We start from the raw sequence: 12,049 nt of genomic DNA, 5'->3' as shown, positions 1-12,049 counted from the left end.
CCCCTCCCACCCCCAGCACATGAAGTGTTACTGTCTACATGCAGGGTAGGCTGCCCCACCTCAACCAATCTGATCTAGAAACGCCCTCTCAGACATGGCCCTCAGAAAGCTTGCTTTCTGGATCCTGCCAAGTTGACGGCATTAACCAAAGCAGTATCCAAAGAACACATCAGAGATGCCAGGCCCCGGACAGGTAAAAGAAAATGGGAACATTCTCAACTCTGAACATCCAATGGCCCAGTGAGTATTTCTCTTCTGGAAAGTCACTGCACCCTAGCAAGGAGGAGCTCTTGGGATGCTTACCAGGGAAGCCAGGCTTCTCACCATCAAACATGTGGCTTGAAGGCTTGAAGTTGCTTCAGGCACTGGAACTTGTGAGTGTATGGAAGAACGCTTCCCCTCCCAGGCTGTGGGTGGTGTGTTTCAGCCTTTAACTGCTGGCTATTCAGGTAAGCCACAGGAGCTGTGGAAGCCTCTTAGGAGCTCTGAGCACACCGGCATCCCAAGTGCATTCAACATAAAACAATTACCAGGGCAAGTCAGCGTGTCCTCCTGCTACCTGGGCCCAGCTCTCAGTGTTATGGATCTGCTTGCTCATATTTCGGGCAAAGCCCACCGCATCAGCAGTGGATTGAACACACAGACCATTCGTCTATGAAGAGTTGTTTCTGACTACATGCTGATGGTGCTATGTAAAAGACAGGCACGTCCAATGGTAGCCACTGGGAGCCATTTACTCTGAAGCTCCGTAACGAAGCCACACAATAGCCAGTTCTAAAGACGGGAGCTCAGAATTCCTCTTCCACAAGATTTCAAGCTGTTAACCTGTTTTACCCCACCATTCTCAGCAGCCATAAAGCCACACCAGGGTGTAGATATTTAAAGACATCACGACAGAACTATTGTTTGAAGCCCAGATGCACAGCTGCTTCTGGTCCTCTGAAGCCCAGGCAGTGTGAACATTGCTATTCAATGCTCATCTTTCTTGTGAAGAGAGAAATATAGAAAATACCTACAAACAGTGTGCCTTGATTTGGCCTCCCATCGCAGATTCTCATTAAGGTGTTTGATTTATTTGTCAAAGACATGGCTGCTTGCTCATGCTTTCTTGTTACTTCCCCCAGCAAGAGCACACTGCTGAGAACTTTAATCACTAGAGACTGGCACCCTGAAGTCCATATGCTGGTTTCTAGCAGCGATGGAAGTGCCAGAATTGTTTGCTGTTGTCATTGATGACTCTGAACTATTGTGTGATTCTCCTTTGCCTGGATTATTACCTGAGTAGCCCTTTGCATCCTGTTGGTCTTTTTGGCTCCAAGTTAAATTAGTTCATATTCTTTACCAAACCCTTGAATGCAGTATTCTTCATTTTGTTGTTTCCGTTTGGCTTGCATAGAATTGATGGTACTACCTTTTCAGAGGCATACCCCATTTGTTTGTAAAATTCTGCCTGATTCCCCCAGCTCAGTGTGAATCCTTTGGGCGGTGTCTGAGGGGAGGCTGGCCTCTCCCCTGAGCTGGTGGCTCGTGTGTGCGCTCTCCTTCTATGATGTCTTGCATCTTCTCTAGCTTTCTCCAAACCCCCAATTCTGCTCTCAGGAACAGTCCCTTCACAGGGGGCGCAGCAGTCTCTTTCCAGGACTGATAGCGCAGCTACTGGTTTCCTTCTCCCAGACCTCTTAGGGTAAGTCTCCTGTGACCCTGTCAGTAGCTATTCTTGCCTGTTTTCTGAGGCATTGCCGTGGATTCCTGGGTCTTGCAGATGCTAGGAGAGTACTCACCACTGAGCAGCCAGCAGTTTCCTTGTCTGCCACTGAGAGTTTAAAATGAATGGTTGCTGGAAGCCAGCCCCTCACTGCACACTATGGTGTGCCTCCCTCCGCCTCCGCCTTGCCTCCACCTCCGCCTCCGAGACTTGTGAACTTCATTGGTCATTCCTTGCCAGTGCTCAGCGGGAGAGTAGTTATGATATTCCAGCTTGTGGTGTCTGCATGACCAAAAAAAAAAAAATCTTTATTTATAGCTTTGCTTACTTTAAAATGCCTCGACTGAGCTGGAGAGACAGCTCAGCTTGGAAAGTGCTTACTCTGCAGGCTGAGGATGCCAGCCGGCTCAGTCTCCAGGCTCCACAGTGCAGACAGATGCCAGACGCCCTGGGGCACCACAGTGAGGAGACCACAGTGACCACTTGGTGACAGTCGAGGACACAACACAATAAGATTTTGTAGGAGATACCATGACATCCATCGGGTGGGACTGGACATACTCTGCTCTCTGTTTTCTGGCACTGCACCTGTTGCGAGGTGCTGTCTTCAGTGGAGTTACCCTTGAAAAAGGTTGCTCTGCAGCAAGATCATTGTGAACTCGCACTGGATCCCAGGGTTCGGGAAGCTATGCGGTACTGGTACTGACTTCCTTGGCTCTTGATCACAAGCTATCTTAAAGGACAGCTGTCACTTGGCACTCACGTGAACTTTATGAAGTGTTGAAAGTTTTGAAGATGGATAGAGTGCACCCCCTGTCACGCAGATGAGAGACTTAGAGCCCAGAGATGACATTCCATGATAAGCAGTCCATCCATGTCCCAGGATCTCTCTCTGTCTCTCTGTCTTTCTGTCTGTCTGTCTCTCTCTGTCTCTCTGTCTGCGTGTGTGTGTGTGTGTGTGTGTGTGTGTGTGTGTGTGTGTATGAAGCTGCTAGGTGCTGACCTCAGTGGGAACAGACTATTATTAAAGGGTTATTGCCAGACTATGAGAAAGGACTGAATGTGGAGACATTTGTAACAGATCTCAGCTATTCATGTGTCTACTTGCTGAATCTTGCTGAAAGCCAGAGATTCAGCTCAATGGTAGAACACTTGTCTGGAAATTGTGAGATCAGGGTTAAGTTCCCAGAATTCACACCCCCACACAAAAACCCCCACCAAATTAACCCCACACATCTTTTGGCATGGTCATTCTCTTTCTCTCTCTGCTCAGCTGTCCTCCTGGTCAGCGTGTGTCTCAGATAAGCACATTCCCAGGAGTTGGGGAGACTTCAGAGTCAGTAGAGAATCGGTGGGCAGTAGAGAAGAGTGGTTGCAGCTGTCTAATATTCTATGGAGCTCTTCAGAACAATTCACAAAGGAGCCTTCTCAGGCTGTAACCCACACAGTGCTGTTCTGCCGGCTCTGGGATTTGAACTGCCTATGAGTCTATTCTGTCACCACACCGGTGCCTTTGTGAGATGGGAGTCTGAAAGAGTCTCAAGTTAGGAAAGAGCTGGGGAGTAATAGCAGTCTGTTCCTGAGATCGACCCCAGCAGTAAATCACCACAGACAATGTCCAGTGGCCGGTGGTCAGGGTAGATGTCACGCCCAGGTTCTCCAGTTTTGGAAACTTAACCACAAACAGTTATTGAGGTAGGAAGCTGCAGGCTTGTGGGGAAGGAGGGAAAATGTCTGCTTTATACATTTGTTCGTCGTACGTCAAGGTCCTTGCCCCCCCCCCCCCCGCCCCCCCCTTTTTTTTTTTTTTTTTTGGCGGGGGGGAGGTGGAGAGTCCCGAATCCTCCTCTCTCCCCCTCTCCCCCCCCCCCCCCCCCCGGGCCTGGCCCCTCTCCCATTCTTGATTTAAAACTCTCAAGCCTGTGAGCTGGCTTCCCCCAAGGTTTCATTGACGAGTCTGCTGTGATGATCGAATCGGGGTTTCTGCCCGCTCTCCCAGAACTTTACAGTTAGAGATCTGAGAGCATGCCACAGGGCTGTCCCGTTGACAGGGCAGGGGCACCTGATCATCTGGCCGGGACTTCAGCTCTCTGCAGATCAGACCATTCTGGTTGCAGCTTTGGTTTTGTCCATTGTAGGGATTCCACTCTCCTCATTTCCAGACAGTGAATGCAGGCACTTATCCCCCTGCCATCCTGAGGTTTAAGTTGAGAGTGACGTCAGCGAATGATGTTACATGGCAGCAGCATTCATGCTTGTTCTGGGCTCCAAGCACTTCAAGCATGGGCTCTTCCCGTGACCAGATCATCAGGGACAGCTATAAGCCCTGGCTTGGGGTGGCAACCCGGCCTCTATAGTCACTGACTGTGGCTCACTAGTCCCTCTGTCTCTGACCTATAATCAGGGAAGTGCTGGTGTTTCCTAAGCACCATGTGGCTCCAGTGGCCCATGTAGGGGCTCACTGGGACTCCTCTGTCTGTACTTGGAGCAGACACTAACATCCTTCCATTAGAGTGTGAGCGTCAGAGGGACTGTTCCCTGGTGTGGGATGAGTGACTGATGGAGCCCCCCAGCTCCCTCCACAGACAGGTTTTACACAGACAGTTGTACCAAAAAGGAGCAGATCTTTAGAATGAGAGATGTCTGGGTGGCCCAGAAACAAAGAGGCGTCGAAGCCAAGACCCGGAGTGCACAGGGATGGGGACATAGCAGACAGTGATCCCAGTGAACAGTAGCAGTGTTCTCTGGAGGGGGCTGGTCTGTTTCCTCAGTGCAATGGGAAGCCTGGGAAAGGTTTTCAGCTGAGGAGTAAGCGAATTTTGTTTTATTTTTAGCATACAGTGTTTGCTGCTTGGAAAATGGGGTTTGTAAGGCGAGCATGGGGCAGGGAGATCAGTGAGAGGCTTTGACATCTGTTCTTTAGCGAGGGGACAGTGTATCCTGACTGGGGCAGGGTTACATGAGCACTCTGGGCACCCTCTGGCTAGTATGACAGGGACTCCTGTGTATGTGCTTCTAGGGACTGCAGCTTCAGAGCACACTGCTTCCCTGCTCTGCAGAGACCTGAGCTCATGGGTCACAGTTCACCCAGCATCCTCTCTGAGGGTTTTCTCATAGAGCTATCACCTTTTCCCCAGGCGACCTTTGAACTCTTTCCTCAGGTGACCTTTGAACTCTTTTACCAGGGGAGCTGCCATCATGTGTGAAAGTTGTAATCTGTAACATTTGCTGTTTCTATATCAATAAGTTGATGCAGGTGCAGTTTGAGGATATCCTTAGCTGAGGGGGCACCCCAGACAGTTCAGTTTCAAGTCTCCTTGTTTTACAAGTGGACTCTAATACCTTAACACACTCTGGCAACAGTCCACAGCCTGAGACGGAAGTCGTAGAAACAGCATTGTCTGCGGACGAAGGGGTTTTATTTGTACATTAACCATGCCTGACTTGTGTCGTCTGTGTTTAAAGTACCAGGATACGAATATGCAGGGAGTCGTGTACGAGCTGAACAGCTACATAGAGCAGCGCCTGGACACGGGCGGGGACAACCACCTGCTCCTCTATGAGCTCAGCAGCATCATCAGGATAGGTAAGGCCACGCCTGCGCTCACTCTCCTGTCAGATCACTTTGTCACGGGGGGGACTCAAGCTAGAATGCTTGAATCACACTTAAGGGGGGGGGGGGGCAATATAGTCATGGGTGGCAGAGGAAGGGGGGGGGGGGGGAGGGGAGGGGAATGGGACTCTTCATCACCCTCTGTTGCTGGGCTCAGTCTGAAGTGGAAACACTCGAGTAGGAAGCTATGCGAATAAATAACCCTCCTCCCCAATTTCCCAAATTACCTGAGATCAAATAAGCACCGCATGCCTGCTGGAAGTGGTGCCCGGCCAGGGGATGGCACCTGCTTTTCTCTAGAGCAAATTGAATAGCATCTTCAGTAAGGATGATGTTAGGGGTTGTTTGTGTGTGTGTGTGTGTGTGTGTGTGTGTGTGTGTGTTTTAGATTAATGTTTTAATTTATTCTTTGAGGAATTGAGTACAGTGTATTTTGAACATGCTTATTCCCCTCTTCCACCTCCTCCCCAATCTCCCAATCCACCCAGCTTAGTGTCCTGGCCTCTCTTAAAAGAAGCTGTTAGTTTTGAACTTATTTGGTGTAGACAGACAGCATTTTTATGTAGCTTGCCAGCTTGTGTTGTCGACAGCCCGGAGGGGGCGGGGCCCATCCCTCAGACATGGAGCTCTGACTTGTCAGCCATGACTCGGAGAGTACAAACACCCCCAGCGAGCGGCGGCACAACAGTGTCTGTTAAGACTCCCGTGTGCCAGGCGTTCTTCGTGCTACCGCATGCCACCATCACTGTGAGTTTGCCCTCACTGTTTTGTTGATAAAGAGGCTGTGGACCAACCAGGCACCCAAACACACAGAGACCAAAGTGAGATAGGGATTTTAAATTTGGGCGACACCCCTGCCCCCACCCACCCAGGACTTACAGTGTTTGATATAATAATTGCCTTGGGATGATCTTGAAGAAACACGTAAGTTAAAATCTGTTCACTCTGGTGTTATTTGTATATTTACACAGTGTGTTTTGGTGGGTGCTTATTTAATTCATGTGGGTTTTTTCCCTTACCCTCAAAAATTAAATGAGGTGCCCCTCTCCTATTGTGAGGATCGAAAGCTGAACAGATGCCTCTGTGTGAGCTGTGTAGCCTCCCGTGTGTATTAGAGGATGCTGTGAAAATGTTTGTAGACTGGGAACCTTCTGATTATGTTATTGAGCAAAGCCACACATTATACTGTTCTGTTGATGGGCACCGCTTATGTTAACCAATCCACGCAAAGGCTGGTGCCCGAGTCTCGCTGTAGAATCTGTGATGTTATATTCTTCCATTGAGATTAGTTTCTTCCTTCTTTTTATTGCTTTGGCAGCCACAAAAGCCGACGGATTTGCACTGTACTTCCTTGGAGAGTGCAATAATGTAAGTATCTATATATAGACTTTGGTGCTCTAGAAAAGAGATTCTCACAAGCGCTCTAAGAATCGACTGTGCTGCGAACAGTGGCTGGGCCATAAGGAGTACCTCAAGGCCTGCTCGCACTTCAGTTGTACCTTTGGCTACTGCCTGCCAAGAATGGCCCAGCGGCACACAGGCCCACCGTGCAATCAATTGTGTATCTTTGCTTTGGTTCATAGCATCCTGTTCTGTGCGTGGTATTTCTAGAATGTGTGTTTCTTATAAAAATTAGTCCAGCCCTTTGATGCCCTGGAAGGAAGCCTGTGCCTTTCCTGCACTTCATCTGCCCCAGAGTGAATAAGAACAAAAGGGTGGTAGCATTGTGTGACTTTTCTGAGGGCTGGCAAGGTGAGTCTGTTAAGAGCGCTGGGGTGGGGCTGTTAAGCCTGGATCAGGGTCTCCACCTCTATGGCTGCTCCTAGATTTCTGGTTGAGTACAAGCGATACAGCCCATGGTCACATGCAGTACCCGCACACACAGAGACACACTTCAGCATCTTCAGTACTGGTGCCTGGTTTGCTAGGCCTCCACAGTAATCTTAGTACCTTTTACTATAATGAAGTCCATTCATGAGCTCGTGTGATACACAGAGCGCTTCTGTGAGCTAGGCAACACCATTGTGAATTGTGGTGTGGATTTGCGGTATGATTCCCATGTTCTTGAGTAACTAACCATGTAGTGTTGGTGTGACAGAGCATGTGAACAGAGAAGGCTCCAAGATCTGTTGGCAGTCTCCCTGAAATAGTAAAGCAATGCCAAGAACACCAGCTGCATACAAATCTTGGTTGGTTGACTTGCTATGAAGCAAGTCAATGGCTGCCCACAGTCCTTCTTCACCTGCGTGGTAGAACCAAGGTCTTTCTCCCTGATATTAAAGCTCATGTAAAGTCAGGAGCTTTGCTATCCCCAGAACCTCCCTAGGTGCCCTTCAAAGGAGCAGCCAGACAAGAATGTCTATCAGAGAACATTATACAGACCTCAGTCCATTTTGAATACTGGAAACTGTAGCACAGGTTGTGGCATTTATGACGGATAATCTATGAAAATAAAAAGCTGTAATTTTTTCCTGCTCTGTTTCTACAGGTTGTGGGGATAGTCTTTAATTTAAAATTGATTTTAACTGACACAAACAGAGTGAGCGTGTCAGTGAGGCGTGCCATGGGAACCAAGTCAGGGGGCTGTGTCCCCGCCCAGAAACATTCACCACATGTCTATAGCAAGTATAATCCCTTCCTGTAGCATTCCACGATGTGTCACACTGAGCCAAAGCACCCCACTCCTGGTCCCGTGTACTCTAGCCCACTGACCAGACCTCCACTCCACACACACACACACACACACACACACACACACACACACACACACGTCGTCTGTTTGCTTCTGTGCATAGCTTGTGTGTGTGATCAGGGTGTGCTCACGGGGACCTCATCTTGTCACTCCCTTTGGACAGCCTTCATCACAAAACTGCTTGTGCAGCTGTGAATAGCATCTAGGGTGATGTCTGCAGAGACCAGGTGCGCAGGTGACTCACGTGGGGACTCAGTGGGGTCTCTTCACTGCTAAAACTTGGGTCCTCAACATGTTGCCAGCCCGTGTACCCAAACAATGTGATAGGGTGGACTTTGAGCTGCCACTGATGCAAAGAGGACGGAGGAGCTGTGTACCAAGGATGACTCCGAGGCTCCATGCCCAACATTCAAGTCATGGGAAGGCTGACTTAATTGGAGCTGGATTCCCAAGTTCTCTGTTCGGCCACGTGGTTGTAACTTACCCTATGTTTAGCCTCCTCAGGTTTCTATACATTATTCTGAATCTCTTTCCTGTCAGCCCTACTAAATGCTGGCATCAGACACTCTCCATCTCTGGTTGGGTGGGCTCACACCTTTTCGCACCTCCTCTCCCTCCTGCACCATAGAGGCTTGTGTTGAGCGTGGCTTAGCCTCTCTGGGAGCTCCAGGATGTGTGGTCTTCTCTCATCTGAAACACAGTTTTCCCTGACTCTTGCTTTAACCTTGAATCTTGTATTCGCTTTGCCCCATCCTGGAGCCTGCGATGTTTGTGATCATTTGCTCGCCTGATGTTTTCCTGGAATCAATGTTTCTGGAAACTTCCCCCCAATTTCCTGGTGCCTTCCAGGTAGGGATTGTCCCCTTCCCTCAGGGGCCCTTGTCACGAGGGGGTGACCTCGCTCTGACCATCATGTGCTCCCTTCCCTTCCCTGCCGGCTCTTCTAGACCTCAGCCTTCCCCTGGAGACCTCGTCTTCCACTTACGGATCTTCCTGAAGCATGCTTCGGGGAGACTTGACTGGTTCCCCCAGGTTTTGTCTGTCTCAGTGTGTCCCATTTTGCCTGCTTTCTTCTGTGACACAGTTGCTCTACAGTGAGCTCAGGTGGATGGATTTCTGACTCTTAATGTCAAGAGAAGGGGCTGGTGCTTTCCTGTCCTTTCAGTCCATCATCCTCCTGCAGTGGTTTTTGTCCCTAGATGGGGTTAAGTTCACTTTTGACGTCTTCCAGTTTTACTCCCTGATGCTATGACTGCCCATCTTCTTTCTGAGTTGTTTCTTGCTCCTTTGTTCACTTCCCCCTCTCCAGCACCGACTCACCTACTCACATGTTTCATGTGCCCCATCCTCACCGCTTCTTTTGTGTATATTATTAGGCTCCTGTGCTCTGTGCCTGGGGTTGACAGCTCCTTTCTCCTACTCTCCAATGAGAGCTAAGAAATGTTTCTGCTGTGCCACTTAGCTGCACTGTCTGGTGAGATTGGCGAGGTGGACAGAACCTTTGACTTCCTGCTGCATCTGCAGGAGAGGTCAGGCGCCCTGCATCACTGCAGGGGAGAGCTGGAGCCCGTGTTACCCCAGGAGAGCTGCTTTACTTATGCTTCCTGGGGGGGTGCATGGGTAGCAGCCTTATTAGCACCCAAGAAAAAGGCAGCTGTGAGGGTTTTTTTTTTTTTTTTAACCTCTCAGAAGTTCTTATTAACTTTTAGGTTTCTGGGGTGGGGAGACTCTTTTTGTTATTCTCAGCCCAGTGATGCATCACAAAATAATAATAATAATAATAATAATAATGAGGGCTGGAGAGATGGCGTCCTTTGATAAGATCCATTCCTATCCTCCTAGAAGACCCTGGTTCAATTCCCAGCACCCATACTCGGTGGCTCACACACACCTGTAACTCCAGCCCCAGGGGATCTGATGCCTTCCTGATCTACAGGCACACATGCACATGTATGTGCACACACACACACACACACACACACACACGAACACACACACATTCATGTAGATACACCTATGCTAAGTGAAAAAAAAAACCCACGAAAATATACAATACATGTCTCGAGCTTCTACAAATGATTAGAACTTTTCTAAGAGTGTAATTCCTCTGTCGGATCTCTCTTAGAACTGAGGCTGATGTTTCTGAAAGGCAGAGGGCCCCACTGCAGTGGAACTTGCTTTCTGGGAGGATGTGATGCTGTTACGACCTCCTGGGCTCACACGTCCTATTCATGAGAGGTGGAGCCACTGCACTTGAGGATAGTGTTTTGTTGGTTTTTGTTCATTTCAAAAGTGACACCTTTGTTTAAGAATTTCATACACTCATATAATTTCATGCATGCATATAACCTCATACATGCAAATAATTTCATGTATGTGTATAATGCATTTCCTGCCTTTCCCTCCATTTCTTCCTTCCACCTTCTCCATACCATCCCTTCCCAACTTTGTGCACTTTTTACCTCCCGGCTCTGCTTACTCTGTGCATATGACAATCTCCTGGAGCTGGGTAGACCATCCATCTCCCAACAGACAGACATCAGCTGCTGTGTGTGGCTCCTCGGCAGGTGGACGGGATCTCACGAGCCCCTCCCCCAGGCACACTTGGATTTTTGCTGATGATCTCTTGCTGCAGATCTTGTGCACACAGTCATAGTTACAATTTCTTTGTGTGTGCAAGGCACTGGCATGACCAGCAAACAATGTTGGGCTGTCGATGTCCTTTCCCTGCAGCTTTGACAGTCTTTCTGCCTCCCCATCCCCTGCTTCCCCAGTGGTCCCTAAGGCTCGGAGGTAAGGTATATGATATAGCTGTCTCATTTAGAGTAGAGAGTCTATTATTCTCAGCATATCAGCAAGTTGTGGGCCTGTGTTTCAGTTGTTCCCCACTATAAAAAGAACCTCGTTTGGTGAGGGTTGATAGATACCCAATCTTGAGGTTTCAAGATAAGCACTGTGTCTTATTTAGCAGAACGGTAGCATTAGGTTTCCCCTAGGGCCTGTGACCTGACCACTTTTAGGGGTTTTTCTGTTGTTTTGTTTTGGTTTTGGCGGAGTAACAATAGCAGGTATGAGCTGAGCAGTGGTGGCGCATGCCTTTAATCCCAGCACTTGGGAGGCACAGGCAGGCAGATTTCTGAGTTCAAGGCCAGCCTGGTCTACAGAGTGAGTTCCAGGATAGTCAGGGCTACAGAGAGAAACCCTGTCTCAAAAAACAAAGAAACCAAAAAAAAAAAAAAAAAAAAAAAAAAAAAACCAACCAAAAACCAAACCAAAACAATTGCAGGCATGAGTTCTTCTTGTGGAATGTGTGTCAGATCCAATCAGAAAGTGGTTGGCTAACTCCCATTTCTGTGCCATCTCACCAGTGAGCATGTGTTGCCAGGGCTATTGTCAGTGTAGTTCCCAGGATTTTGGCTTAGGTAAGACTTGATTATTTTCCTCTCCTGGTAGAATGCATAGCATTCTCTGTTACTATGAAAGCTGGCCAGTGGGGATGAGAGTGCTACACTAAGAGGGACTTGTATTGTGTAACCATACTAAGCCACTGGGGCAGCAGAGTCAACTGTTACAATGAGAAACAATCTCAAAACACCTGCTGGATCTGGTAAGGCAAGAGACCAAATAGAAGCAATGTTCTCAGGGAAGAGAGCAGAGGGCAGGCGCCATAGCTGGGCAGCCCATGTCACTCCAGGAAAAAGCCGTGTGCTAGGGAAAGGACTTTTATTTGGAAGGAGTGAGTAGTCTACAGCGACAGTGAAGCTGCTATTCTACACAGTGTACTTTGTAAGAGGGAGCCTTCTGCCCCTCTCTCCACAGTGGCACTTTCAGTTGACAACAGAGGCAGCTTAATGAGGCGAGTGACATAACACAGCCTTCTGTACAAAGAGCAGCCCAGATCCTCCCACCCAAGGGCAGGTCTCTGGCAAGGAGATAGTTTTTTGCCTTTAGTTACTTGATGATGATGATGATGGTGACTTCTCCTCCTCCTCCTCTTCCTCCTCCTCCCCCTCCCCCTCCCCCTCCTCCTCCTCCTCCT

At 48.8% G+C, this 12,049-nt stretch overlaps 1 protein-coding gene across 7 annotated transcripts in view; it reads left to right on the top strand.

The window, feature by feature from the left end:
* Positions 1-12,049, top strand: part of Pde10a (phosphodiesterase 10A) — a 446,975-nt gene that overhangs the window by 381,605 nt on the left and 53,321 nt on the right. For 6 of the 7 annotated variants that reach the window (XM_029471090.1, XM_021186162.2, XM_021186161.2 and 3 more), the window contains 2 exons: positions 5,171-5,291; positions 6,637-6,686. In XM_029471090.1, the coding sequence (XP_029326950.1) occupies positions 5,171-5,291; positions 6,637-6,686 (171 nt within the window). Of the gene's footprint in view, positions 1-5,170; positions 5,292-6,636; positions 6,687-12,049 lie in introns of those variants that run through there. The other variant, XM_021186164.2, reaches the window with a different exon arrangement.

The sequence above is a fragment of the Mus caroli genome, chromosome 17 (assembly GCF_900094665.2).
Source record: "Mus caroli chromosome 17, CAROLI_EIJ_v1.1, whole genome shotgun sequence".
NCBI lineage: Eukaryota > Metazoa > Chordata > Mammalia > Rodentia > Muridae > Mus > Mus caroli.
The sequence above is the reverse complement of the archived record's forward strand: the minus strand, read 5'-3'. Positions and strand labels throughout refer to the sequence as shown.